The 26,784-nt window shown below is 59.7% G+C and overlaps 10 protein-coding genes across 10 annotated transcripts; 5 read left to right on the top strand and 5 right to left on the bottom strand.

The window, feature by feature from the left end:
- Nucleotides 1-2,589: 2,589 nt before the first annotated feature.
- Nucleotides 2,590-4,406, bottom strand: BXZ73DRAFT_53015 (uncharacterized protein; the record flags this gene model as incomplete). The annotated part of the gene is made up of 2 exons (XM_048020916.1): nucleotides 2,590-3,466; nucleotides 3,520-4,406. 2 exons carry the CDS (start codon nucleotides 4,404-4,406, stop codon nucleotides 2,590-2,592), a joined length of 1,764 nt encoding a protein of 587 aa, XP_047873917.1.
- Nucleotides 4,407-5,464: 1,058 nt separating this feature from the next.
- BXZ73DRAFT_52929 (cell division control protein 42) lies at nucleotides 5,465-6,302 on the bottom strand (the record flags this gene model as incomplete). Its single annotated transcript, XM_048020901.1, has 5 exons — nucleotides 5,465-5,527; nucleotides 5,583-5,917; nucleotides 5,995-6,067; nucleotides 6,127-6,183; nucleotides 6,255-6,302. The coding sequence occupies 5 exons, from the start codon at nucleotides 6,300-6,302 to the stop codon at nucleotides 5,465-5,467; spliced, it is 576 nt and encodes a 191-aa protein (XP_047873916.1).
- A 2,018-nt stretch (nucleotides 6,303-8,320) lies between these two features.
- On the top strand, nucleotides 8,321-9,341 carry BXZ73DRAFT_80625 (thioredoxin-like protein; the record flags this gene model as incomplete). Its single annotated transcript, XM_048023321.1, has 4 exons — nucleotides 8,321-8,352; nucleotides 8,407-8,757; nucleotides 8,853-9,055; nucleotides 9,115-9,341. 4 exons carry the CDS (start codon nucleotides 8,321-8,323, stop codon nucleotides 9,339-9,341), a joined length of 813 nt encoding a protein of 270 aa, XP_047873915.1.
- A 917-nt stretch (nucleotides 9,342-10,258) lies between these two features.
- Nucleotides 10,259-10,939, top strand: BXZ73DRAFT_53002 (uncharacterized protein; the record flags this gene model as incomplete). Its single annotated transcript, XM_048020915.1, has 2 exons — nucleotides 10,259-10,399; nucleotides 10,457-10,939. Coding segments are annotated over 2 exons (624 nt in total), but the record flags the coding sequence as incomplete, so codon positions are not given.
- A 2,603-nt stretch (nucleotides 10,940-13,542) lies between these two features.
- BXZ73DRAFT_105274 (uncharacterized protein) lies at nucleotides 13,543-14,176 on the top strand (the record flags this gene model as incomplete). The annotated part of the gene is made up of 2 exons (XM_048016200.1): nucleotides 13,543-13,703; nucleotides 13,789-14,176. The coding sequence occupies 2 exons, from the start codon at nucleotides 13,543-13,545 to the stop codon at nucleotides 14,174-14,176; spliced, it is 549 nt and encodes a 182-aa protein (XP_047873913.1).
- Nucleotides 14,177-14,683: 507 nt separating this feature from the next.
- On the bottom strand, nucleotides 14,684-15,592 carry BXZ73DRAFT_105273 (uncharacterized protein; the record flags this gene model as incomplete). Its single annotated transcript, XM_048016199.1, has 1 exon — nucleotides 14,684-15,592. The coding sequence occupies one exon, from the start codon at nucleotides 15,590-15,592 to the stop codon at nucleotides 14,684-14,686; it is 909 nt and encodes a 302-aa protein (XP_047873912.1).
- A 602-nt stretch (nucleotides 15,593-16,194) lies between these two features.
- Nucleotides 16,195-17,814, bottom strand: BXZ73DRAFT_105272 (uncharacterized protein; the record flags this gene model as incomplete). Its single annotated transcript, XM_048016198.1, has 4 exons — nucleotides 16,195-16,283; nucleotides 16,340-16,635; nucleotides 16,689-16,998; nucleotides 17,055-17,814. 4 exons carry the CDS (start codon nucleotides 17,812-17,814, stop codon nucleotides 16,195-16,197), a joined length of 1,455 nt encoding a protein of 484 aa, XP_047873911.1.
- A 965-nt stretch (nucleotides 17,815-18,779) lies between these two features.
- BXZ73DRAFT_105271 (glycoside hydrolase family 43 protein) lies at nucleotides 18,780-20,055 on the top strand (the record flags this gene model as incomplete). The annotated part of the gene is made up of 7 exons (XM_048016197.1): nucleotides 18,780-18,855; nucleotides 18,916-19,027; nucleotides 19,102-19,225; nucleotides 19,273-19,348; nucleotides 19,407-19,513; nucleotides 19,567-19,692; nucleotides 19,750-20,055. The coding sequence occupies 7 exons, from the start codon at nucleotides 18,780-18,782 to the stop codon at nucleotides 20,053-20,055; spliced, it is 927 nt and encodes a 308-aa protein (XP_047873910.1).
- A 283-nt stretch (nucleotides 20,056-20,338) lies between these two features.
- BXZ73DRAFT_92224 (uncharacterized protein) lies at nucleotides 20,339-25,523 on the bottom strand (the record flags this gene model as incomplete). Its single annotated transcript, XM_048026286.1, has 11 exons — nucleotides 20,339-20,676; nucleotides 20,757-20,935; nucleotides 21,000-21,456; nucleotides 21,514-23,143; nucleotides 23,173-23,628; nucleotides 23,808-23,848; nucleotides 23,898-24,506; nucleotides 24,552-24,579; nucleotides 24,636-24,887; nucleotides 24,936-24,985; nucleotides 25,160-25,523. The coding sequence occupies 11 exons, from the start codon at nucleotides 25,521-25,523 to the stop codon at nucleotides 20,339-20,341; spliced, it is 4,404 nt and encodes a 1,467-aa protein (XP_047873909.1).
- Nucleotides 25,524-25,945: 422 nt separating this feature from the next.
- BXZ73DRAFT_4371 (uncharacterized protein) lies at nucleotides 25,946-26,530 on the top strand (the record flags this gene model as incomplete). Its single annotated transcript, XM_048019194.1, has 1 exon — nucleotides 25,946-26,530. A coding segment is annotated over one exon (585 nt), but the record flags the coding sequence as incomplete, so codon positions are not given.
- Between the last annotated feature and the right edge of the window lie 254 nt (nucleotides 26,531-26,784).

The raw sequence follows: 26,784 nt of genomic DNA, 5'->3' as shown, positions 1-26,784 counted from the left end.
GACACCGGGCGACGACACAAGAGGATGTTTTCTTGGCTCCTCCAACTCTTTTCCCGAGTCTTTCCCTGGATTCCGCTCGAAGCCTTGACCCGCCTCACAGCCTCAATCCTCACACCGGTCCGGCTCTATCACTCCTCTGCTCTGGATCGCATACCAAACGAGCTCATACTTCACATCTTGCGGCATCTCGACATCGATGACCTTATTTCATGCGCATACGTGAGTGGCACGACTTTGCATGCGATAAATTTGTATGCTCAACTTAGTATTCCGCAGGCATCCCGCAAACTCGCTCATCTGATCAGAGATGATGCTTACTCACAACTTACCATCGGTCTCCGCCGGACTTCTCTGGTCGAAGGCGATCCCGGCGCCCACATTTCCGTGGGTGGCAAACGCGACTTGCTGCGCGCCTACGTCTCGCGCTTCCACCGTGGCCCGAATTTCACTTGCGTCAAAACCGATTTTGAGGCGTTCTACGATCCAAGGCTACTAGATACCTCCGATGGTTCGATCTGTTTCTTTATGCGAGACAGGTCCGGACTGTCGCCTCCTCACTTGAAAGTGCATACCCCCGGATCACCTCTTCGTTCGGCCGAGCCATCCTCGCTCGAAGTCTCGCTTGGGCATATCTTCACCAACAACCAACTCACATTCGTGACCGGCACTGTGGATTTGTCTCAAGATCTAGCTGTATTTGTAGTACGCCCGAGATCGTCCTGGTGAGCCGGTATAAACGACGTTATGAAATCTCTCACTGACTGCAGTGGCAATTGCACCAGGACCGTCTCCCTACATCTACTTTCTTCACACGGACGCGAGTCTGCGCATTCTGGGGCCCGCTGGCCGGTGCTTCACACTACCCCGTGTAGCAACACTAATGACACGCTTATCCCCATTGTTGTCCGGATAGAAGGGCTGCAAATCCGCGGCCCGTATTTGTCTTACGTGATGGTATCACAACAGCTCGGGAGCACAACCTACTCAGAAGTGGAGGTATGGGACTGGAAAGACGGCCGCAAACTTTGGGTGAGCTCTTCTGTCCCTTGTAGGGTTTATTACGTTGTCGCTTATGATTGCGTCCCAGACTCGGAAATATAGCAACACGGCGTACATGGCAATGCTAGATGACGAGCATCTCATCGTCGTACATGGTGACGCGCTTGAAGTGTTCCAGTATCGAAACAACGATCCGCCATCGACTGCATCCTCGAACCACCCACCAATGTGTCACCTTCAATGGCCGTCCCTACAGAAAGACCTGCGTATGCACATCGAAGAAGTGCACACCAGCCACCCTCCGCCCCCGGCACTTCCCCGACAACCACACCCGACCCTTCCAAGCCGACCCGTCCTACACCGTCGCCGCGACCCGCTTCAGCATACACCGCAGCGCCGAACACACCGACTTCTTCCTCCTGCTCCCCGTCCCCCCTCTCCTCGCGCTCGCCCGCCACGCCGCCCGCGCCGGGCCCTCCCCGCAGCGCTCCCGTGGGCGGCGTGGGGCCCGCAGACCGCGGTGCTCCTCCGCTGCGACGAAGCGGACCGCGCCGGCGTCGCCCTCCGCCCCTTCGGCGCCGCCTTCCCCCTCGCGTGCCTCAACGGGCGCGCGGCGCCCCCCTGGCCCTGCGCGGTCCTCGACCTCAACCCGCACGCGATCGACGGCGCGCCGCCGCCGCCCGCCGCCGCCGCGCCCGACGCCTCCGCCGGCGCGCGCAACGGCTGGACGCGGGAGGACGACGACGAGGGGCGCGCGCTGCGCCGGCGCGTGCGCCGCATGCTCTTCCACGGCGGGGCGGGCGCGGACGCGGACGAGTTCTTCGCGGAGCCCGTGGCGAGCGGGCGGACGTGCGCCGTCTACTGCGGCCCGCGGCTGTGGCGCATGGGCAAGAACGAGCTGACGTCGAGCATACGTCTGGTGGACGGCGGGGTGGTGGCCACGGTGAGTGTTCGAACGGTCGCCGTCCGCTCGGTTGTGGGAACGTGAGCTGATCGTCGCGGTGCGGCAGTACGTTCGGGATCCGATGGATTGGCAGGTGATTGGCTTTGAGACGCATACTGTCTGATATACCCCCCATATAGGTAGAAGTCGTCGCGAGCGTTGTAGTGTTTCTGAAAAGGAACCACTTCCGCGCGCCGAACACTATTTATCTCTCCCTCCTTGGAATGTATCGTCGGACCTCAGGACTATGTACTAGAGAGAATGGTTTTCAGTCGAATGTAAATCCGAACGTCGCGTCCAACGGAGGAAAGCATATTGGGACTTGCCGGGCGGACTATGTACTATGGCTCTCAAGTTTTGAAGAATGACTCGCACGTGCGCTTCGCTCTACTCAAGTCAGTCAGTTCTACACACCCACTGTCAGTAAACCAAACGCTGAGACACACGAAGCAACTACTCCTCCTCTCATGGCATCAACCGCGCTGTTTAATGATACGTAGAAGCGTACAACACAAGTGATGCGTCTTAGGCTAGCCGCGTCGACGTGAAAGCTTCAGCTACATCACGACGTTCTCGTTCAGATGTCCAATGCCCATAGGCGACTTCAGTACAAGTACATTCACACGTCCCTACTCCAGGACCACCTCTCATTTCCTTCCCTGTGCACCCTGCTCCGGCTCCGCTCGATCAACCACCAACCCGCTCGTCGCCCTCCCGCCACCGCCGAAATGCGCCTTGACCCACGCCTTGCCCGCCCTCCGGATCAGCGCCCGCCGCGCGAACCCGCGCGCGTCGATGTACACCAGCGCCACGTTCCGCGCCGTGTGCGCGCCGAGGTGCACGCTCTTGCCCACCTCCGCCCCGTACTTGTGCGCCGCCACCGCCGCCGCGCGCTCCGCCCCGACGTCGAACGTCCGCTGCAGGCCGTCGTCCACCGCGGCGAGCACGAGGTTCGCCGAGAGCAGCACCTTGTCGCGCGTGCGCACCCGTGGCGGCGGAGGGGGTGGCTGCTGCCCCGGCTGGGGCGACTTGCCGCGGGGAGGGAGGGGAGGAGCGGGGCCGGGGCCGGACGTCGGGGCGGGGCTGCGCCGAGGGGGGAGAGCCGGCTTGCCGTCCGTTACCCCGGGGTACGGCGGCGGCGGGTACTCTGAGTGAGGGGACTGCACCATCGGGGCGCTAGTCGGGGTGAGCGTGCCAGAGGACGGTGTGCGCGCCTGCGGCATCGCCAGTGTCGATACGGGCTGCGTCTTCGCCTTGGGCTTGCCACCGACGGCGCGCGTGATGAGGTCCTCTGCGATCTTGACGGTGCGCGCGGAGACCTTGACGGCCTGGCCGGAGACGGCGTACGCCTTTGAGAGCGTCGACTGCGTGCGCGGGTGTGAGAGCAACAGGAGCGCACGCGGCGGTGGCGGCGGTGGCTGGCCGTCCTTAGGCGTTGGGGCGGGCGCGGAGTGATTGATGTAGTAGTTCGTCGCATGGGTGAGCCCACCAAGCAAGAGCGTCGTCGATGTCGAGATCGCTGAGCTGCATGTATCCCCTTCAACACAGATCGTCATAAACAACCAAAAGAGACTCACCTGATGAGCGTCGCCGACTTCGTCATCCAGTCCTGGTCCTCCGGCGGGATCGCACGCACGAAAATCTCCCTCGCCTCGTCCAACTCCGTGCTCGGCGCCGCATACGGCACGACGCTCGCCCCCTGGCCCGTGTACGCGTCGTACACGTCCTCGGGCAGCTCCAGCATCACCGGCGCGGGCTGGCCGTCCGCGCCCTTCGTCTGCGACGGGTGCGCGAGCGCGGGGTCCTCCTTGATGCTCACCCGGTTCGGCAGCTCCCCGACGACCTCCCCGCTCGCCTCGTCCACCAGCACCAGCTTCCCGCGCAGGCTCTCCGGCGCGGGCTCCCCAGTCATCACCGACACGGGCGGGTGCGCATCGGCGGACGAGGCGGAGGCCGCGGCCGCGTCCGAGCCGGCCGGGTGCTCGGCGTGCGGCGCGCCCCCGTCGACTTGCCAGTCCAGATCGGCGTACTGCGCGAGGATGTGGTCGAACGCCTCGACGGTCTCCGCGCGATGCGGGTCTGCGCGGGCCGGTGGGGGCACGGCGAGCGTCATCCCGCTAGGGGAGGACGGCTCGGGGGTGCCGCCGGGGGTGGTCGGCGAGGCGGCGGTGAAGGCATATGTGCGCGTGCCGTCCACGGCGATGCGGAGGTTGCAGGGGCGCGCGGGGTCGATCGGAAGCTCGAGCGCGCCGAGGCGGAGGACGAGGATGAGGGATCGGTCCTCGGGCGACAGCGAGGCGGCGAGCGTGTCCGGCTGGGACTGCGAGCCTGGTGGATGGGAAGGGGCGTCGGGTGCGAGGGTGACGCATTCGAGGGCGAGGGTGCCGGACGTGGAGGTCCCGCCGGCGGTGAGGGTGACGTCGGGGATGTGGAGGAGCACGAAGGCTTCGGGGTGCGTCGCCATTGTTGAGATTCTTGAGTGCGATGGGCGGCGATGAGAACGATGAAAGCAAGATGAGAAAGGGACACACCTGAGTATATGCGATTTGGACCACGGGAAACACACTCTAGGCCTTCCACAAATGCAGCGACTGTGAAGGACGATGGAGAGAGATGAGAAAGATGAAAGGAGGAGGAGAGTTGGGGCGTACCTGAGCGAATGTATGCTGCGCGGAGCACTGGGGACACTCCTTTAGTCCAGCCAAGCCTGTTCCACCAACACAGTAACCTTATCCACCATCCGTATCCACGCCGGTCACGGTTTCCATGGCTTGGAACAGAGCGGTTTTCGGATTTATTGACGGCATAGACAGGCTCTAGGGGCGTTGGGGTTCGCTATGTGGTGACGGCAGCGATGAGCTCATGGCGGGGGTGAAGAAAGCCGCGTGTGCCTTCGCTGCCGTCGCGGAAGCAACTCTTCGTCTGAAGTTCCCGACGCACTGGTTCCAACCTGCCTTACGTTTGTAGTCAAAATCGACAGTGTGTACTGTAAGCTTCGGTCACCAGTCAAGATTCGACAATCGATTCGACCGACGGACTCGAGCGTCGCAAGGTGGTCGATAAAACCTTTTCACTCATCACAGCCCCGGGTGGGATTTCTAACTCACGGGTATTAGACCCCCCATGTACCCAATTCCGAACGGTATGGACTACACAACATCGAACTAGAACAGGCTGGTGAGAAGACGAGAAGACGAAGGCCCCGCACGCGCCGCCACCGCAGACGAGGCGGATGGCACCGTCGGGCCAAGGAGAGGCGAAACCTGCCTCAACGTGGAGAGACGCGTGACGCGGGCGTACTAGAGCTAGAGCTAGCGGCAGCGGGTGCACCAGGAACAATAGGCAGGAATAACGGTGGGGGGGAGGGAGGCGCGTTATGTGTGTATTTAGGTGAGTTCGGCGTAGATGGGCGAAGAGAGGAGCGAGCGATATATCTTCGTGGGCAGGCGTGCACAGGGAAAATCAACGTAAACCGGTCGTGATGGGTACGGACGTCGCGGACAGAGTGAACGGCGCGGGTCATTAGAGGATGGTGCACCCCCTTTTCTTCTTCACAACCGGTGGCTCGAGAGCCGCCACGATCGCCTGCGAGCCAAGGCACGTCAGATGGGGGTGGAGGACGCAAGAGAATGTGACACACCTCGTCGAAAACGTTCTTCAGGCCCTTCTGCGTCAGCGCAGAGCACTCTACATACTTCACCGCACCAAGTTCTCTCGCGAGCCGCTCGCCCTGCTCAGGTGCAACAGGACGCTGCTTCTGCCTCTGTAGCTTCTCCAGCACTTGAGGGTCGTCCCGCAGATCGACCTGCGTGCCGACGATGAGGCAAGGCACACCGGGACAGTGATGGTGGACCTCGGGGAACCACTTCTCCTTGACGTTCTCAAATGACGCCGGCGACGTCACGCTGAAGCAGACCAGGAAGACGTCCGTCTGCGGGTATGATAGTGGGCGCAGGCGGTCGTAATCCTCCTGACCTGTGTGGGTGGTCACACGACGCAGCGACGCAGGGTGAGCGTACAGATCTGGGGCCCGGTCGAGCAGAGACACGTACCCGCAGTATCGAACAGACCCAGGGTGTATGGGTCCTCGCCGATCATGACGGTTACAGCGTAGTTATCGAAGACCTAAGGAGAGGAGGTAGGGAATGGGTGCCAGTCGCTGCAACGCGGGCCGGATGACGTACAGTCGGGACATATTCACTGGGGAATTTGTTCGTCGTGTACGAGATCAGAAGACACGTCTGCGGTGGCGATGAAGCGCGAGGCGGGGTTCGGTGAGCTGGCGCAGAATGCGGGGAACGGGCAAACGTACCTTGCCGACCGCACCATCTCCTACAACAACACACTTGATTGTCTGCATATCTCTCCTGGAGTTCTAGAATCGGGGAGGCTGCGACACGGATGTGCATCAGCGTGCGTCCACTTATACTCGGATCCCGCACAGCAACGCCCCCGCCTTGGCCCCCGCGTCAAGGGAGCACCTGCTTCCCTTCCGAGGTGCCTCGGTGACGGAACAGAGAAGCAGCACTGGAGGACTATCGTGAAGCAGACCACATGTGGCCAACCATGGCCCCAGGGCCACGGACCGACATGATTGGCCCCTCCCCTCCGCGGCATGTTCGAACCACGCGGCAAGCGCGTGTCGGAGCTTGACGTGGCCGGTGGGGGAAAGGGGAGGCTCTGGTGGAGCGCACGGGGAATCAGGGAGACTCACGTTGGTTGTACAGCTAAGAGGGAGCGAAGGAACACGGCTTGCGTCGGAAGGGTCGGGCGATAGTTTGATATGTATCGCTCGAGACGAGGGCGGGGCGAGACTGGCACGGGCTTGCGCTCGGAAGGGCGAAGGAAGGGGGAGACGTAAAAGGAGGAGAAGACGAGCGGGGACGTGCTCGGGGAGCGGGGCAGCTGGGAGGGCAGATGGCGGACTGTCGGGACTACCAAGGGGGCCCTCAACGAGTTGGACTTGACGACCGGTTCACCGCTTTTCGAGAACGCCTGCCCTGAACTCCTGATGCGCCACATTCTTTGCCCGTAAGCGCGGCTCTTATCCTCCATACAACTGCATACAACCCGCCTCTTACTCCCGCTACTGATCGCCCTTATCCACCATTCAAGCCTCATATAACGGATCACCCCATATCCGCCTCGTGCCTATCTCCCCAGATAACGCCCGTCTCGGCTACCCATCCGCCCTCACCGCCGCCCGCCATGAGCTGCTCGTTGGCGTCCGTGCGCACGATGCGTTCGAACGCCCGACGCGCATGGACCCCGACTCTCATTGATCTCCCCCTCCACGGGCCACACCTGCCCAAACGCTGCGCGTCCGCCCGGACCGCGCTCTCCGATGGACGCCTCCGACGTCGACCCTGCGTCTCATCGCGATATCCGTCGGTCGCGCGTTTGGCCTCCTCCTCACGCACGGCTCCCGCACCCGCCTGAACCACCTGACGCGTGCGTGAGGGGATGGCGCGATCGCGAGCGCGTCGCGACGACGACTGCTCCCAGTGCCCCGGCTGTTTCGAACCCTATGACGCGCGCGAGCCACCCGGGGGACCAAATGCCATGGACGGTGTCTTTCGGGCTGCTGGCGGCGCGACGACGAACAGAACGTCGCGACGGTCCCCGCGCAGCTGGTGAATCCGGTCGCGACGCGTGCGGGAGCGCGACGCTGATGGTATGTATGCGAGCCACGGGACATGCCGTTCCTGCTCATTGAAACCGTGGCGTGCGTGGTGGCCAGGGCCTTTTCAAAGGGTCTACTTATAGAACGAAAGTCCCGATACACATTGAACTGGCGGAACCGTGCCACGGAATTTTTATACTCTTGATACCTAGAAACTCGTCGAAGAGGTCGGGCTCTCGGGCTTGAGCGAACGTCTCATTGGTTCCCAGACAGGCAGCAGTACCTCGGTGACCACTCTCCCGTCCACCACACGTACGCAAGTTGCGAAGTTGGGGGTCTCGTCCGTGCGCGGATACCCCACGTTCGGTCCACGATATAGCATAATGGTAATTAGCTGCATCTGCACCGCTTCCGCGAAGGAGCTCACCCATATTCTGCATCCATCTTGCCACTTTTAGACAGCAACATCGAATTTCTGCTGACGAGACTCGGAGCAACAGTACAGGTGCTCGTCAACAGGAGGCGTGCGTTACATATGTACGGCTTGAGGTTGGCGCTGGCCTAGGAACGTGGGTGTGAGCGCAAAAATGCGAACCATGTTCATAGAGTGCACTCTGGTTGAAGTCAGGCTGAGAAAATGTTGCTTCCGACTTGCCTTATCGAGGAATAGTTTGACGCAGGGTTAGGGGCGTGCAATCATACAGTCGAGCCTCAGCCTGCGGACTGTGCACCTCATCTCTTCCTCCCTCCCCACCATGGCGATCAACGCGAGCGAAGACACCGAATTGTGCGTTGTGCATCCTCCCCGATGCGCGGACGATGCTTGACCCGGGCACGCCAGCAACGAAGCGCTCCGCAAGCACGGCATCCTCCCGCCCCTCCCGGAGGCCCCCCGCACGCCCTCACCCCCGCCCCCGCCGACGCTCGAAGAACGCTACGCCAACCACAGCGCGGCGCAGCTCCGCGAGCTCGCCGCAGAGGCCCCCGACGACGAGACGGAACGCATCCTCGAGCTCCTCCGGCGCCGGCGGCTGCAGGAGGCCCGCCAGCTCGAGGCGGCGCGCTTCGGGCGCGTGTACCCGATCTCGCGGGAGGACTACACGCGCGAGGTGACCGAGGCGAGCGCGGCGAACGAGGACGGCGACGCGCAGGCGCGGGGGACCGGCGTCGTCGTCTTCCTCTACAAGGACGGGTGAGTGCGCCGGCCTTCTTCGTTGCTGCCGCGGCGCGGCGCGGCGCAGCCCTTCCCCTCCTGCGCATCCTCGGGCTGACGGCTCCCGCGTGCAGCATCCCGTACAGCGACCACGCGAAAACGCTCGTAAACGAGGTCGCGCGGAGGCACCCGCACACTAAGTTCGTGTCCATCGTCGGCGACAAGTGCATCCCGAACCTCCCGGACGTGCGGCTGCCGATGCTCATCGTCTACCGGAAAGGGGAGGTGCTGAACCAGCTGGTGGCCTGGGGGGCCGATCGCCCGCGGCTTGTCGAAGGTACGTCTGCCCGCGAGCTGCTTGCGTTGCGTGAGGGATTATTCACGTGAGCGTCGCAGAGCTCGAGGCCGTCCTCATCCTCGCTGGGGCGATCATTCCTCGACAGAGTATGCGGGCTGATAAAGATCGCGATGGCTCTGATGGTTCTGACATCGACGACTTGGACGACGATGGACCGAGTTCGCGCATGCCATCAGCAAGCACTCGGACAAATGCGAGAGCACCCAAGAACATCAGACGGAAGAAGGATGACGACTCCGACTCGGATTTCGAGTTTGACCTATGATTTTGGACAGTGTGTTCATGCAGAGTACGATGGGCTCGCGGACATATGTACTCTCCCTGTATCATTGAATGTATCCTATCCTCCGTCACCTCGGGCGCATCGCGCAAAGTGTCTCCAACAACGACGTCCACACCTCAGCCATGTATCAGACACACAATGAACAAGGCGAGAGCCCGTGCTATTGGTCCCCAGAATCGATATAGGATGGCTGAGCTACCCAGGTCAAAGGAACTGCCACGACAAACGAAAGCCAGCATCTTCGAAACAAGTGGGACGGAAAACAAAATGATGGTCAAATTTTATGAGATCGAGATGGCAGAGCCGCAAGTTGTGATGTCGGACATTAACCCGCACGTATGGGAAGTGAAAGGCATGGTGTCAGCGTTGAAAGAAGAAGTAGAGAATAACGTGAGGAGCACTGACAATGTAGGGTCCTATGCTGGTTTCCTGACAACGGCGGTCGGTACGCTGCGGTTTCTTCTTTGGGAAAAGCCATGTCGCCAGAGTTGACCAGTCGCTGCATAAAATAAGAAGAAAGCCCTGATCTTGTGTGGCGAGCACCCGAGGTGCGCTCGGGGCGTGCCTTGTTTGCACGTTGTATTCTCGAAGCGAGTTCCAAACAAACGCAAAGAGCCCGCCTTGGATAGGCACTGAGCACTGGCGTATTCCACAGGCGCATCCCCCTCCCCCCTCCCTTCCTCCCCAGTCGCTCACCAGGTATGTCCTGGTGGTAGTAGATTAGAGTCAAGCAGGATATCATAGATTCACAATATCTTATCTTAGCGCTTTGATATACTTTTCCCACGCCGCATCCAACGCACCTGGACACTGACTCTCCCAACGACTCTGAGGACGACTTTTCTGACGAGAGCGAGGACGAAGAAACCATCGAGCGCAATGATTGCTCTGGTCAGCAATGGGCTCCCCAGGCCTACATGTACGCTGTCGCGCGCATCGACCCCGTCTCCATGGTCCAACATCTCAACGACCCGTTCGCCCTGGAAGCGGCGAAGCAGATGGCGCTCCGCACAAAGACATACCTCATCTACATCAACCAGGTTTGCAGTGATATAGCGTACTGCGATTGCACCAGCTGACTGCTTACATGACCCCAGTGTCTCGCTTTGCCACTGGGCATCGAGCGATGGTTCCTCTTCAAGGTGACCGGGATTGCAACCTCGCCTCCCCCTCCATGCGAAGCAGAATGCCGCGGCCCGGAGACGTCTGTCCCTTTATTTCCGAACGACGCGCATCCGACCGGGCGCGAGCCCCTCAAGACCGATCCCAGCCCGTTCCCGTTCCACGACTGCTTCCATTGGCCTCTCAAGGCCATGCCGATCCGCGTCCTGCCCCGGCCCGATGGCTGGAACCGCAGCAGGGCCATCAGGCTTACTGGAGCATCTCAAGTCCTGATGAGCTTCTATTGGCAAGAGGACGGGCTGCGGTGCAGGAAGCTTCTTCGCGCTCGCAGAAGGAAGGAGAAGGAGGCACTCTCGGCAGGCGCCCTCCGCGAGCGAGTTGAAGACTCAGCGCCCGACGCTCCCTCTCTGCGCGGCGACATTCTTGAGGGTACGTTCACGAATAAGTTCCGGTTTTAACGAAAGCTAGCTCAGAAACGTCTGTACATGCATACAGATCAAGACCCTCTTGCCGAAGCTCAATCGCGAGTTGCCGAAGCACTTGGCGCGGCCGTGGACGGTGCAGATGCGCCTGCGGAAGCCGACGGCGAGCCTGAGGGCGATGACTCTGACATCGATAGCTCTAGCGACGATAGCAGTGCTGAGGATCGCTCTGCGGAAGAGAGTGACGCCGAGTCTGAACGCTCCGCCGACCCCATCGTCGACATCTTCCTCCCCAATCTGGACGAAGATGAGGAGTACATGCCCATCATGGAGGTCAAGTACGAGTTGACGGATTACGTCCGACGCGAGGACATCCCGGATCCTTCTGGACTGTATGCGGAGAGAGACGAGATAGTGCGGTACGAGAATTCGTCCATTTATTGGCTGATAACGCTGATTCCGTATCTCAGAATCATCAAAGAGTCTTACGCTCGTAGCTTTGTTGTGTACACAGTCGACTCTCAGGCTTCGGAAGCCGCGGCACCGCCTCCTACCCAGCAAGCTCAGCATGTTTCGCCAGCTGAAGTGGGCGTCGCTTCTGCTCCACGCTCTGGCAGCAGTACTCCCTCTGACCATAGCAATCCTATCGATCTATCCTCCGGACCGGAGCCCTCCGTGGACGATGAGAGAGCGCCACCGTCTGCGGGCTCGTCTGCGCTGGGAGATTGCACAAGCGAGGGTGCGGTCCCCGGAGCGGTGCGGCTGCCGTCGCCTCCTCGAGGTGGGTATCTTTACAGTTTTTGCTGTGAAAGGTTCGCTCATGCTGTGCTGATGAGCAGCACGCCCGAAAAGGCGCTTTCAGAGGTTCTGGAACGCCGCCAAACAGCAAATTTGTCGGGTTATTCCTCGTATTTCTAGATGGTCTTAGCATCCATGCATTCAGATTGAACTTGTAACTTGTCCCCTGCTTGTGCGCGTGGGCCGGTTGAATGCGGGAACGGCCGTTGAAACAAGGAGGGCAAGGCGAAGGGAAAAGGCAATAAGAAGTGGGACGCATCTTACTCCGACACCGACGCTGGCCTCGGGAAATATCAGGCTTCGAGTCGGAGCTACTAGAGTAAGAGGCGTCCTGAAGCCTCAGGCATGGAGAGTCGACCGGTGTTCGCACGGGGTCTGACGTCGACATATTCACAGGCATTGCGGATGCCATGCATTGAGACACCACCGGGCATCCGCAGACGTTCGTCAACCTGGAGCAAGGAGAAGCTTGAAGCGCTCGGCCACGTGCGCAGCTCTCCATTCGCCGACGACGGAAAACTGATGATGCCGGTGCTCGACTCTGCTTCCTTCACCAGCATCGGCTCGGGTGCGCACACTTAGGAGAGGGTATCCGCGCGGGCTAGGAAAACCTCTGCATTGCACGGCTGTGCTGCGGCGACAGCGTCGTAGCCATGCGGCTACGCCGGAGATCTAGCATCCCTTGTCGACGTGGCGCATTGATATCACCAACTTCACTCGAGTCAAGCATCTCAGTCAAAGCGGTGAATGAGAGAAAGAACGTCTTGAAGGCGTCTTAAGGTGTCAGAGGTGCGTTGCATCGGTCTAAAACGCCATTCCAAACCAGGCCGGTAAGGCTTCTCAGGAGCTTCGGGTCGCGCTATCGGCTCTATGACATCCGTCTCTAGCTCCAGAGTCGCGTTACCGACTCTGGGTATAAATGAGTCGCCTTCTTGCATCCAATCCCCCGCTTTCTCACACTCGAACACCTTCTCCTCCGCACCTTCAACCAGTATTCCTCAGGGTACTCCCAGAACACCAGCGCCGAGTTCGACATGATCCCCTACTACAACACTACATCCATGCCCCCGTCGTCGCACCCTACGCTCGGCATGAGTTTGGGGCAGCAGCGAGATATCAATGCGCAATGCGACTTCCCCTCTACCGCCAGTGCTTTTTCAACTTCATCACGACCATATGGCACCCTCGTGCAACCTCCCCGCTCTACCATCTCTCTTTCCTCTTCGCACATGGCCACGGCACCACAGAGGAAGCAGGTCCCCGGCTGCTCCTCCGTGCGAGTGCGTACTGCGAATGCGTGCGACGATTGCAGGGCCAGAAAGCGCAAGGTACGGCATAGTCCTTTCTCTTTCGCGCCTCCTGTTCTGACGGAGTGACGTCCTTTCCTTCTTCAGTGCACCGGAGGTTCAACCTGCTACCGTTGCCAGCGGCACGGATTACCCTGCACATACAGTCCGCGCAAAACGCGCGGCGCGAACAAGATGAAGCGTGATGTCCCCGACACCCGCAGGCATCCCCATGTCGTCCTCCGTCCTCCCTTCGCCAGATCAGAGTCAAGGAGCAGCAACGGGACGTCCGTAGAGAGTTTCGTTTGCGGTAGCTCGGAGCTCGCGTCCCCGACGTCGTCTCCCGCGCGTTCCTCGCGGTCGCCTACTTCGGTGCCTTCGGTGCCCCCGATGGGGCTCCAAGCTCAGTCGTGCCCGTCGTCGGCGCGCGCAACCACTACGTCCTCCCGGTCGTCGTTTAACCAGTCGCAACTCATGCGCAATCGAGCCGCGCGTCGTCGCGCCTGCCCTCTTGTGCCCGCCCCCGCGCCTCACACCTTCCCCGGTTCGCACCACATGGACCAAACACGCTGGGCCTCGATTGAGACTAGCATGCACAACGTTTTCCACACCGAGGTTGACTTCATGTCGCTTCTGGAACACGCGTGCCTGTACCCCCAAGACGCCCTCCGAAGCGAATCTAGTCAGGCGATCGCTCACCATAGCACGGCTCAACTGTGAGTTATCCACGCCCGTCGCCTCCCGGGATCATCCGCCCCAGGCCGTTTCGTCAACGAGGCTGACCCGCTCTCCTCTGCTCAGCCCGGGTGGTTCCCCCATCGACCTTGCCGCGGCGTTGTACGCCCAGGCGCACACGCACATGCCTGCGCCGCTGCCCATGCAAGAGTCTTCTTCGGGATCGTACTCCCAACTTTTCAACCCGCCCGCGCCCTCACGCTCATACTCGCACAACCACTCCGCGCCGTTCGCTTCGAATGGCGTTCAATACGGCGGCGCAGCCCAGGGGCAGACGCCCCAGTACCCACCTCAACAGCCTCAGTACGCGCCCCAGCCGCCTCAATACGCGGTTCCGCACACCCCGTCGCCGTTCTCGCACCTCCCGCCGCCGCCGATGGCGAGCGGCCCTGAGCCGTTCGTTTCGTTGGAGGAAGCGTTCTACGACTGGAGCCTCGTCGTTCCCTCGAGCTAGATCTTCATGCCCGAGGACGCGTACTGGGCCTTCAGCATGACGCCATCCCAGTTCGCGAAGGGCCTCGACGAGGTCACACACGCGTCACCGTCGACCGCCGGCGCAGATTTTCTCATCCGTTGAGAGGCGTTTGAGGGATGCGTGGCTCCGGGGCGCGCGCGCCACGCATGCTGGCCACACTCACCACTCCACCATGCTTCGGCCCTCTCGCGTTCTGTATGGTTAGATCCCCTCCCCGCCACCCCCTCAACATTGTTACCCTCCCCACGCTACAACCCATTTTTTTCATGTCTTCCTTCGTGCGCGACTCAAAATTTCTGCCAGTATCATTATCCCCTTCGTCTATATCGATTGCCCACCCTCCTTCCACGCCTCGCACCCCATTGTATTTCTATCTGTAAATGTATCTGCCTCGTCACGGACTTTTTGCCGTTCCGGAATAGATGAGAACGCTTCCACTCACTCGACCTGAGCGCGCGAGGAATGCGCGCCGGCCCTTACAGAGGACTAGATCGAACGATGGTAGCGTATCACGCTCAAGTCCAGCCCCAACTCGCCGTCAACGAGTTCAATGTCCGCATACGCGTCCTCCACCGATCCCACCTCCTCCGACCCCGCGCTCGAGCCGGGCTCGGACCCGCTCTCCGTCCGCGGCTCGACCTCCTCCATCAACCGCGCCAGCAGCGCGTACCGCTCCGCCCAGTTCCCGCGCGCCCACTCCCCCGCCTCCTCGTCCCCGTCGCGCCAGAACGGCCGCCACGCCCACCGCCGGTCGGGCGCCACCCCGTCCGGCACCCCGCCCGCGAGCCCGACCGGCATGCGCACCATGAACCCCAGCACGCGATGGATGAGCGTCCCGTCGGGCGCGACCGGCGGCGCCGCGCGCGCGACGACGCCCATCTCGATGTACCGCACGGAGCGCGCGAGCGCGGCGCGGCGGGCCTCGACCGAGCGCGTCCACGCCGCGCGGGGGATCGGGACCCGCTCGATCTGGGCCGGGCAGTGGATGTGGATGCGTCCGTCGACGGGCAGGGCGCTGTAGAGGACGGGGATGACGCCGGCGACGTCCGGGCGCGGGAGGCTGTGGAGGCCGCTGTGCGCGTCCGTGCACTGGCGCACGAGCGCGGGGTTGCTCGCGACCGCGGGGCTCGAGACGTGGACGGGGAAGGCGGTGCGGACGAGGAAGGTGCGCGCGGGGTTGGGGACGCGCGCGGGCTGGAAGGGGAGGTTGCAGTACGCGAGCTCGACGACGATGAGGTGCGGCTCGTCGAAGATGACATCCGGGGGGCCGCAATTGACGGCGGTCGCGACGGCGATCTCTCGGAGGGTGACGAGGTGGAATGCGACGAATTCTGCGAGGTGACGGTGCAGGTACTCGTTGGGGGGTAGGGTGATTACTGGGTTCATTCGGATCATGGGGTGGTAGATGTGACGCTGTCCTTCGACGGAGCGGGAACACACGCAGAATCTCCTGCGCTTGGGCGATGAGAGCCGGCCATAGCATGACAAGAGAAATACGTACCTGTGAGGATGTCCGGGCGTTTGGCTGGCCCCGCTGCTGTACGGAATATTCCTGTCGGACTGCGCGCAAACATCGCAAACATTCAGGCAGCTTGGGAGAGTCGGAAGGGTTGGAGAAGCGAGGGACATGGCGTGAACCGGGTGAACCTAAGACGCTGCAAAGGTGGGTTCATCTGTCTGCCGTTGTGAATGAGGCTCAGTTGAGCGAGGCTAACATTGGACAATGTCAGCCTCAATCCGCCCATTTTGGCATTCATCATGATCCGGCAGTCTGGAATTCAGTCAGCTCCTTTGCTGCCTCACAGCAATGATGATTCACTCTGCCATAGCTGTTTTGGTAAGTGCGGGTTGGATGCGAGGTACTAATTGGCGGAACGGGGACAAGCTATAGCTGTTGGCGCGCTCTTCAGGAATCAGCATCATGCATGGCACGGAGCACATCGGCAAATGCAGATGGACAGTAAGCAAAAAAACCTCTCCGACACTATTCATATGCGTTAAGGCCATACGCGAAAGCGAGAAAACATGCGACGGAAACGCTTCTTGGCGACACTCCAGAGTTTCCGCAAGCGCTTCTCGGATCGTTCTGCTCGCCATTTCACTGTGAGTAAACCAACTAGGAGCAGTATCGCAGAGACTCACCTTGCTCTGCCGACGGCACTGGCATCACTACAGGCGATACGCTCTCACGCGCCTGGACGCCCACACGGTCTTTGATGGTGGGGGACTCGATGTTCTCGATGGCAACGCTGCCGTGGTCAGAGGAGGTGCCGTTCGAACACGAGGCAGAAGCACGGTCCCGATCCGGAGAAACAAACTCGGCGTCCTGGACAGACAAAGGCTCGGCCGTCTCCGAAGCCTTCGGTTGGTTCGTCTCTGAGGTCTCAGGCTCGTGGGTGTACACGGCGAAGCTACGAGCGTACGACTCCTTGATTATTCTGCAGCGACAGGCATCAGCGAAATCGGGGAACGAAACGATGACCCCTCTTACCGCACGATTTCGTCTCTCTCCGCATACAGCCCAGAGGGATCCGGTATGTCTTCTCGTCTGATGTACTCTGTCAGCTCATACTTCATTTGCAGAATTGGCATGTATTCCTCCTCTTCATCAAGATTCGGAAGAAAGACGTCGGTAAGAGGGAGGGGGGCTTCGGCGGCGTGTTCGGGATTCGCGTCTGGCTCACTGCGACCCTCTACAAGGTGGCGTCCCGCACTCCTCTGGTCGTCGCAAGTGTCGTCGACATCACATTCTTCATCGTCACTCTCCTCTTCAGGCTCTTCCTCGGAGTCTGCAGGAACGTCTGCGCATGGTGGGCAGGTCAGCTCCAAGAGAATAGGATCTAGTATGCGCACACACCTTCATTCTCATCTCCCGGTCGAGAAGAGGCCGACTCCTGGAGCTTCTTGCCGAGGACCCTTTCGGATCGCGCTAGCTTTTCCTGCATTTTATAGGCTCGAGTCGGGTCCCGACACCGGAACTCGTCGTACTGCCAATAAACTCCCATCACGACTTGCGAGAGACCAGTGAGCCGGATAGCCTTGCTGTCGTTCCAGCCCTCGGTGCGAGGTAAGACGCGGACCGACATAGCATCGAGTGCCCAATGAAAGCAGTTGGGGAACGGAAAGGGGGTAGGTTCGGTCCTGAGAGGCGCACGTCCGGTAGGGTGCGTGTCGCTGGGAAAGATAGGCACGCAGACTTCTGGGCCGCGGTTCTCCGCTTCGCACGCAGGCGGGGGCGTGGTCGCGATCCCAGTCACCTGGAAAAGGAACCATCGTTCGACACCTAAGGGTAGAGCGAGGCACTGGAAGGACGAGTTCATGTAAGCGAATAAGAAGGTGGGGAGGAAACCGCATACATGGTCGATGTAGATGAGATACGTTTTGGTACGAAGTGCCAGCTGTTGCGCCGCCTCCAGGGCGAACGGATCATTGAGATGCTGGACCATGGAGACGGGATCCATGTGAGCAACAGCATACAAGTGCGCTTGGGGAGCCCATGCTGGACCAGAAGGCGGAGGTCGCTCGACGTTCCAGTCGTCTTCAGTCTCGTCGGAAAAGTCGTCCTCAGAGTCGTCGGCAACGCTGATGTTCGGCTCCGAGCCGCGGTCCTGGGCCATCTGTGTCCGTGGGAAAGCTAGATAAGATAGCGCTAAGATAAGAAAGCATATGTTCAGCAACGATCGAGACATACATGGTAAGTAGCAGGGAAATCCCCGAAGAGAGGAGAGGAGGGGCTGGAAGGGAAAGGCTCGCGGGGAGTGGCTGCTTTTCTGAATCTGCGTTTGTGTCTATTTGATGCTCGCCTCGAGAATACAAAGCAGACAAGAGCACCCCAGGCGCCCAGGTCAGAGCACCGACGCCCACCACGCGACCAACGCGCGTGTAAACGTTATTATTGTGTGCAGAAGTCAAACCTGATGTACTCCGCACAGACAAAAAGACTGTCGCTCTGGCCATCTCAGGAGTCACGGCAAAGGCTGGTGAAAACTTAAAAGCCAGTGGCATGAGAAATTTGCTACGTCTTCCCAGGCGATAGGAAGCGTACTATTCTGCCGCTGAGTTTGCCCATAGAGATCATTCGTGCTGGCATAGAGAGGACGAGTGGGATAGAGGTTCCGGGGTCTGTAGAAGCAAAGGTTTGTCACGAGCGCAGGTATATGGAGTCCAAGCATGCCAATGCAGAGTCCTAGTCAATATTCGTACCAGGTAGTCGTGTGAATGGATTACGTGAGCACTTCTAATGGCCGGTCATATCGAACCGCAACTTGGCAGCATTCGCCCCGCATCCTCCGTCGACCGAGGCAACTACTTACTTAGATATGTCGCTGTTGATGACAACGGTTGGTTCCGCAGTAGTCTCCCAGGGCTCCTTCATGAAACAGTCTTCAACGCATGGGCATACCCGTCTATCACATCATATTGCTTTTTTTGGTTGTGCTTCAGAGACACCGCAGTGATGGTGGCGGTGAGTTGGAGTAGACCGCTCTACACACCATTCCTCTGTCGATGGCCGGATGCGAGCGCAGATAAATAGCGGGTGCGTGCTGCCTCCTTCCTCCATATCCAAGGCCCAACTTACGTCATGAAGTTACTCTTGGCTTTCATTTTTTCGCTCTTTGCGGCTGTGACTGCGACACCCAATCCCTTGCCGGGCACCGGTACGCATCTTCGCATATCCAGGTCAAAGTCGTCTAGCTGACGCTAACTCTGACCCTCAGAGAACGTCGTCGCTCGTGGACCCTCTATCATCTATAACGGCGACAGCAAGAAGTACTTCTTGTTCCACACCGCGAAAGGCATCAACATATCCACAAGCCCTTCACTGACTGGGTGAGCGCCTTCAGGTTTTTCACCCACCCATATATCCTAGTCTCTGATTCTCTACCCCTTTGTATCTCTGATAGTCCATGGTCGCATGCCGGTATCGTCCTGACAAACGGATCCAAAATCCCCATTCCCCCGGAGCACACCGGCACAGAGGCGGCCGACGTGAACTTTATAAACGGCAGATATGTCCTCTACTATGCCGTCAGCACCAATGGCATGAAGAACTCAACGATCGGCGTTGCAACTAGCCTTCCATGGAGTCGGGAACCTGGCAGGATCACGGTGCAGTCATTCACTCGTCAAGCGCTACCAAGTACAACGCGAGTGAGTATATGTTGTGTGGTTCTGTGCCGGGACATCTAACCAGTGGTCATTCTGGCAGTTGACCCAAACACTATAGTCACCCCGACTGGATTCAAGTTGACTTTTGGATCTTGGAGTCAAGGCATATTCCAAGTTCCAATGACCAACATCACCGCTCCAGCCACTGTGAGCGATTATGACGCTGAATCCCACCTTCTATCTTCTGACCGTATGCGCAGCCGCCTCCTGGAGCCCATCTCGCGGGGGGCAACCAAACACCAAGCGAAGCTGGCTTCACGTACAAACCCAAGAAAGCGGATTTCTTCTACTTATTTTACTCGAACGGCATCTCTCCTCTCCCTGGTGTACGCCCTCCGTCTCTTCCTATCAGTTTATATCTCTTACATTCTCGCACGTGACAGGCAGCAACGCGGCCGCCTCCTGGAAAGGAGTACAAAGTGCTCGTCGAGCGGAGCAAGAACGTCGACGGGCCGTACGTCGACCAGACCGGTCTCAGTCTCACCGATCCGCCCGCCGGAACCCTCGTGCTCGGCTCGCACGACAACGTATACGCACCCGGAGGCCAGAGCGTGTACCTTGACCCGGTCAGCGGAAGGGACGTGATTGCGTACTACTATATCCGCAAGGACGAGATTGGTGGACTGCCGTTCCTAGGCATCAATTTCCTCGACTTTTCGTCCGGGTGGCCGGAGCTCGTGGCAAAGTAGTGCTCGTTTGTGACATACTCCAGCTCAAGATATATATTGAATCAGAGAAGGCCGTCGCTCTATTCTCGTCATTGTTGACTGAACGTGCAACGGTCGATCATACTTCTATAACGTTATCCCCCGTACCTCGGAATCAACTTTCTTGACTTCTCGTCCGTAGTCGTCAAGCACCGTTAGTCCTAGATGCTACAAATTGGGAGTCTAACGTGATGCTAACAAATACACAAAAGGTTGTTACAACAAGACCTAAGATCTACCCAGCATCTCCCTTCCTCTCGAGACCTCACGTCTCATCAAGCTCTAGCATTCGTTCCACTTCCCTCTCATCTGCCGTGTCGTGGTCCAATTCCGCATACTCATCATCCTCAGTGGCGTCGTCTTCGTCCTCCAACACCAACACATTCGTCCCCTCGAATAGAGTCCGCGCAAGCATCGCGAACCCTTCCACCGTCTCGTCGTCCAGCTCCTCCTTGTTCACCGCCTTCGCGTCAAACGCCTCCTTTTCCACTTCTGCGCTTTCGTCATCCATGTCACCCACATCAACCACCCCACCCGCCGTCTCTTCCACGCCCTCCACGCCCTCCATGTCGACATGATTGGGCCATGGGGTAATTTCGGCCGCTGCTTATCCTTCTCGATAGCCTTCCTCTTCCTTGCAGCCTTCGCCCTCGCCTTCTCCTCGCCGCGCCTGGGGCACGTACACAGGCGACGGAGGTAATGCTCGGACTCTGGGTCCGCGAGCACGCGGCGGGCGGCCTCGGACGCGAGGCCCTTCGCCATCGAGTTGTTCGGCGCCGCCATCGGGGCGACGACGGTCACGTCGTGGACGAGGACGGAGACACTGTCCGGCCGGCGCACTTCCGGACGGCTCTGCGATCTCCTGGACATCGGCGCAAGAATCAGCTTCGCCATACGGGTATGCGAGAAGGACGAGCGGCACTCACGCGAAGCGGATTGCGCGACACCCCGACTGCCCGACCCAGACCATAAGCTCCGAGACGGGGTCCTTCGGGAGGTCCGGGCGGAGGACGGCGATGAGGTCCTCGAGGAGCACCTGGACGACCGCGGCGGCCTTGTCGTAGTCGTAGCCGCAGTCGACGAAGACGGCGCCGACGACGCTCTCGAGCACGTCGCTGAGCGCCTTGGGCGGGTCCTGCTTCCAGCCGTGGAGGACGACCTCCTCCTCCGAGATCGCCTCGAGCACGGGCACGTACTTCTCGATCGCCATGCTCAGATCGATGTTGTTTATGAGTATCATCTTGTGCAGCCGCAGCCTCTTCACCGCGACGGATGCGAGCGCGGGGCTGCATACCGCACGCGAGCGCGCCCACGAGAGCTCGCCGGACGTTGCTCGCGGGAACTTCTTGTACAGGTATTCGGTAACGACCATGTCCACCACCGCTGTGCCCAAGCGTCAGCGTGTTCCGCAGGGGGACGTGATAGAGCAAGAGCACTCACCGTCCCCCAGGAACTCGAGCCGCTGGTACGACGTACCACCCGCGAGCGACGGGTGCGTCATTGCCTCAAACAGCAGCTGCCCATGCCGAAACGTATACCCTAAGGTCTCCTGCAGCTCCGCGAACGCCGGCGCAGCGGCCCCGCGCACCATCTGTGGCACGCGCCGCATCCCCCACGCGCCCGGCCCCCCGAACGCCAGTCCCAGCGCGGTGCCGGTGCGCAGCGCCATATCGACGCCGCCCGTCGCCCACGCCGCCCCAAGCAGAGCCTCCATGCAGTCCTGCAAGCTGCGCCGTACGATCCCCGGCGCACGGCACGCACAGGTCGTGCTTCCCACGGCGCGCGTCCTCGTCTGCCGTGCACCCGGCGGAGGACGGGAGCACATATCGCCACAGGCGCAGGCTCTGGTTCTCGGTCGTGAGGAACGCTCGAGCCCACGCTCGAGCCCCCGAGCGAGGAGGGTGTGGTTCGAAACGACGGTGCGCTTCATGTAGTCGAGCTGGCCCTCGTGCCGGTGCGGGAAGCGGATGTAGAGGTGCGTGACGGCGGCAAGCTTGAGCACGGCGTCGCCGAGGGTCTCGAGGCGCTGGTTGTTGAACGCCGCGGCAGCATTGGGGAGTGTGAGCGCTTGGACGAGTGTGTCGTCCGAGAGAGGCGGGAGGGAGAGGGAAACGCGGAGCGCGCGGGCGCGGTAGATGTCGGTGAGGCGGTGGAGAAGTTGGGGAAGGGCGAGGAAGGCGTGATACACGTGCGGGGGCATGACTGCCCAGCGACAGAACTCGACCGGGAAGGTGACAGTCTCTTGAGCCACGCTCTGTGGAGGGTGGCGAAGTGGAGAGTTGTCGAGGGCGTAGTTTGCTACGACGTTGCGAGCGAGGGGGATGCCCTCGACGCAGGGCCCGTCGCGGGAGATCTGCGGGGTTACGCCTCGCCGTGTGTACTTGTGTAGCCAGTAATCGCGATACGTGGGATATGCCGACTCTGTAGACCCAGGTCGAGGTTTGGACGATGGGGTGATGTCTGGGCGAAGCCGATGCAGCAGCATTGGGTGGCCGATGTGCTTCATGTTGACGTAAAGCAGCTGCCCGCACTGCTCCTCCCCGACGCCCTTCCAGTCTGTCGAGCCAAACTGGCTGCTGACGGCGAGATCGATTGCGTCAAAGTCGATCCTGAGGTCGCGATTGATGGGGACCAGGTAGCACGTCAACGGGAGGGTGAGTCCCCTGCCGGTAACGCACCACCATAGACCCATCCTCGTGTAGTCCTCCATCGCCCTCCGCTGGCTCCACGCGTGTTGCGGGTGGAGAACGATTTCTGTACCCTCGTCCGTCGAGAGAAAGAATCCGCTCGCCACCAACTCGACAGAAGGAAGGGAGGTCCCGGTCACGACACCAGCTGCGGGCACGCCATCCACGTAAACGATGTGCAACCAGAGCGTCGAGCCCAGGATCCATGGATCGCGGACAGAGACGTCGAGTAATTCAGGGACCTTCCTGACACTCATGATGGGAACACCGTCTGCGTCTTCGGTTGCGAATGATGGTTTCTTGGCCGGAAGGAGGTAATCGTCGAGAACGTTCAACATATGCAGCCGCTTCACCACCACGAAGGCTGCGGCACGTTTGGCTTCCTTTTGGTGTTTCTAGGCGGTCCTTCGACCACGAGATCCTCGGGAGGGAGAGGTAGGCTGGAGGGGAGATGGACTGTGGAGGTGTAATCGCCTACGTATTTCGGAACGTGGACGGGTGTGAACCGATCCCGTCGAATCATGGCGCAGAGAAGGTTGAGGATGCCAATGGCTGAGGTGTAGGTTAGCACGGCTCCCGTTGAAGGGACCACGTAACGCTCGCGGCCATCGAGATCCTCTTGGTCGAGCTCTTCGCTGTCCTCGTCGATCTCGTCGATGCCCAGATCGCTATTCAGCTCACGGTCTTGGTACACCTTCTTGAGTTCGGGTTCGCTTTCTTTGAACTGAAAGTATCGCTCCGCTTGCGCTTGAGCACCTTCCTGCACCATAATGACAAAAGTGGACGTTTTGTGCCGAGCCCTACCGCGCGATTGCAAGTAGCCCACCATGTGTTGTACAGGGTCAAACCGTATGACGACATCGCATGCCTAGAAAACATCAGACTGTGAAACAAAACGCTTGAGGTGTGGATCCGCGGCGCTAACGCAAACCACGCCCATACAGAGATGCCCTGTATGTTCCCAAGCAGAAGCATACGTGACAGCTCTGTGTGTGAGCAGAACGCGCAGAACAAGTGCCGCGGATCCACGTGTACGGTCAAACGTACGGGGAAGTCCAGGCCCTCCTCCGCAACAGAGGTCGCAACGACTAGGAGAACAGCGTGAGAGTCGGTAAACCGAGGCGTCGTGGTACGTACGCAAATTGATCTTCTTCTCTCGGAACATCTTCACCGTGTCTTCCTGGCCGGTGGACGCCATTCCCTTCGATTGTTGCGACTTGTTCGATGCAGCGGCCCCGTGTCCGATGAGTTGTTCCGTCTTGATGATGTGCGCCAACATTGGCATTCGCTCGAGGATCGTCGCCAGGCACGACGCAACATGGCGCTGTTCGACGAAGACGATCCCCTGGAAGTCCGGGGTGTGGCGTCGAAAGAGGACCTCAGTGAGCGCTTTGACCTTCGGCGAACACCACGTGAAGGGCACTTCAATCTGCGGCTCCCCCTCTGCAGGCGCAAAGAACGATCGGAAGTCCTGGAGCACTCCGCGAAGCTGGAGAAGGCGTGGATGGACTACGCCTTCGATGACCTCCATCGAGCCTCCGGCAGCGACCTTAGCATATTGGTCAGGGGTGAGCGACGCTATCGCATGCGAAATTGCGTCCCCGATGAGTATTGTCACTCGTTGCGTGACCTCCGTGAAGAGATAGTATTCGGCGCCGTATGGACCAATGTTGTAGTACGTCACTTCGTATCTGGTTAGGATCCGCTCAACGGGGAGAACGACCTCTGGGGGAAGGTTCTCTAGGTCTAGACATTGACGCAGTGATGGAGTCGGGTAGTGGAGGTAGAAACTCGGGGACATAGGATATACATGAATTTTCTGCACAAAAGTCAGTAAATACTGCAGTGTCGTGCGGACGGTCATTGTATGCGTACCTCTTCAGGTCGAGGAGAGTGGTCAGTGAGTTCTTCAATATGCTCCTTGACGGCGATGACTTTGGCGTCCAGGTTCTTCTCGAGGATAGCGAGGGACTCGGAGGCGTTCTTCGGGTTCCATATCGGCGACGCCGTCATCCCGAAGATCTTGGGACGAGACTCAGGGGCGGTCTGGAAGTATTCGCGCATGACGCCGTTGTACGTGTGATTTTTGCGCGCGTGGTGGCATTCGTCGAACACGATCAGCGCGACCTACGGGCGATGTTAGAAGCATAGTTGTGGCGACGAGGTCCTGCGCACCTTGGACATGCGCCAGTGGGAGTGGGTGAGCGTATTGAGGAACACCTGGGCTAAACGGGTATGAGTTTATTGTGCAGCGGTCCACATCGTCGATCGTCTGCCACACACGAGCAACTCGTAGCCGTAAGGTCGGGGCAACCGATAAGTGAAACGCCTTTCGACGCTCGTGCAGCAGAGACAACGCCGACGACAACATAGCGCAATGACCTGAGATGAAGGCTCACCGGTCATGACGAACACATCGGCGCTGTTGAACTGCTCCTTCCAACTCTCGCGGTTGTTCATCTCGTGCGAGATGGCGCCATGGAGCTGGCAGACGCGGAGGGAGGTCTGTCGAGCGATGAAGTCGCCTTGCTGATGAACCAGGGGAACCTTGGGGACGAGGAAGACGATGATCTTGCGCTCGTCGCTGTTCTGGGCAGCGATCCATCGGATGAGGAGGGTGCTGATATACGTCTTGCCGCTGCCGGTGTCGAGAGCGGCGATGACATTGCTTTGTTGCGCGCGCGTAAAAATCTCCTCCTGGTAGCGACGCGGTAGAAGAGTGTCACTGATCTCGTCCAGAGAGACCGCCGGGCGCGCAGGCATGGAGGAAAGGTAAAGACAAGCAGGGTTTCCGCGAACACATACACCCAGGAGTCCAGGACTTGGGCCTCAGGCCTCAGGCCTCAGGTGCTGCAGCAGTCTGCGACCGGGCTGCCGGGCCGCCCAATATCCCTTGCTCCGTCACGGCGGACGACCGTTCTGTCTCTCTCGCTGTTCCACCGCATCCTCCTGCTCCTCCCTTCTCCATGCTCCGCCGTGGTTCTGCACTGCTCCTGAGAGCACGTCCTTACATAGCCCGTCGACGATGGCTCAGTCAAGACCAACTTTCTCCACCCACGGGTTCTGTCTCAACGCCTTTTGCGCCCCCAGTCACCCCAGAGGACAACGAAGAACCACACTTTCATCCTCAAAAGACTTCCCGTCCACCAAACCACATACGTCTTTTTGTAGACCCGAATAAACTCCCTCCTGTCAAGGATGTCCTCATTCGCACTCTGGCCCGCCACCACCTATCCCCAGACGATTCCATCGACTTGTCTGGTGTACAAGCCCGGCTTTCAAGCTTGCCCAACACTCCACCTACCGTTGATGCAGCATCGGTAGATCAGAGTGATCCGCCGATGCTCCCATATTGGAGGAAAAGCGTGTACGGCGAGGACGTGCGCAGGGCCCTTTCCTACCTCCCCTTCCCCGCCGGAACCGTCGGACACTTCTTCTACCACCACAGCAGAGTATCCCCAATGGCTGGCTCGCTGCAATTCCGCCTCTACTCCCCTGAGGAGGGTATGTCGGGAAATAATGTTCTTCTCAACGAATATGGCACCCCCTGGAATGTCCCTCTTCTGGCCATCGCCTGGGAACCTCGACTTCAAGGCCTCAAGCAAGTGCTCGTGTCCGAGGGGCTGGTCCCGCAACAGCTCATGGACTATTGCGCTCAATACGTCCCTGAACGGAACTGCGGTGTCGGACCCTTCACCCAACTCGTGTTCCACAAGATGCAGACATTCTATGTCGACCTCACAGACCCATACCAGCAGTTCATCATCGCAGCTCCCGTCAAGATGATTGTCATCCGATTCCAGGAATACCTGTTCGGTCGTCTAATGTACAAGCCGATGTTCTCCTGTGAGTCTGTTGTTCCTCTGAACTTCTCTGCGTCAAAGTGACACGGTGTGTTTTCTAGCGGGACGGTTGCTCTGCAGATTGGCATCCCATGACTATATCCGCGTTCAAGAAGTCATCGAAGAAGTTGTTCCAATCAAAGGAGCTAGCAAGTTCGCCTTCAAGCCGGAAACGCGGATTC

This window comes from Epithele typhae (assembly GCF_022376455.1).
Source record: "Epithele typhae strain CBS 203.58 chromosome Unknown BXZ73scaffold_63, whole genome shotgun sequence".
In the NCBI taxonomy this organism is placed as follows: domain Eukaryota; kingdom Fungi; phylum Basidiomycota; class Agaricomycetes; order Polyporales; family Epitheliaceae; genus Epithele; species Epithele typhae.
The sequence above is the reverse complement of the archived record's forward strand: the minus strand, read 5'-3'. Positions and strand labels throughout refer to the sequence as shown.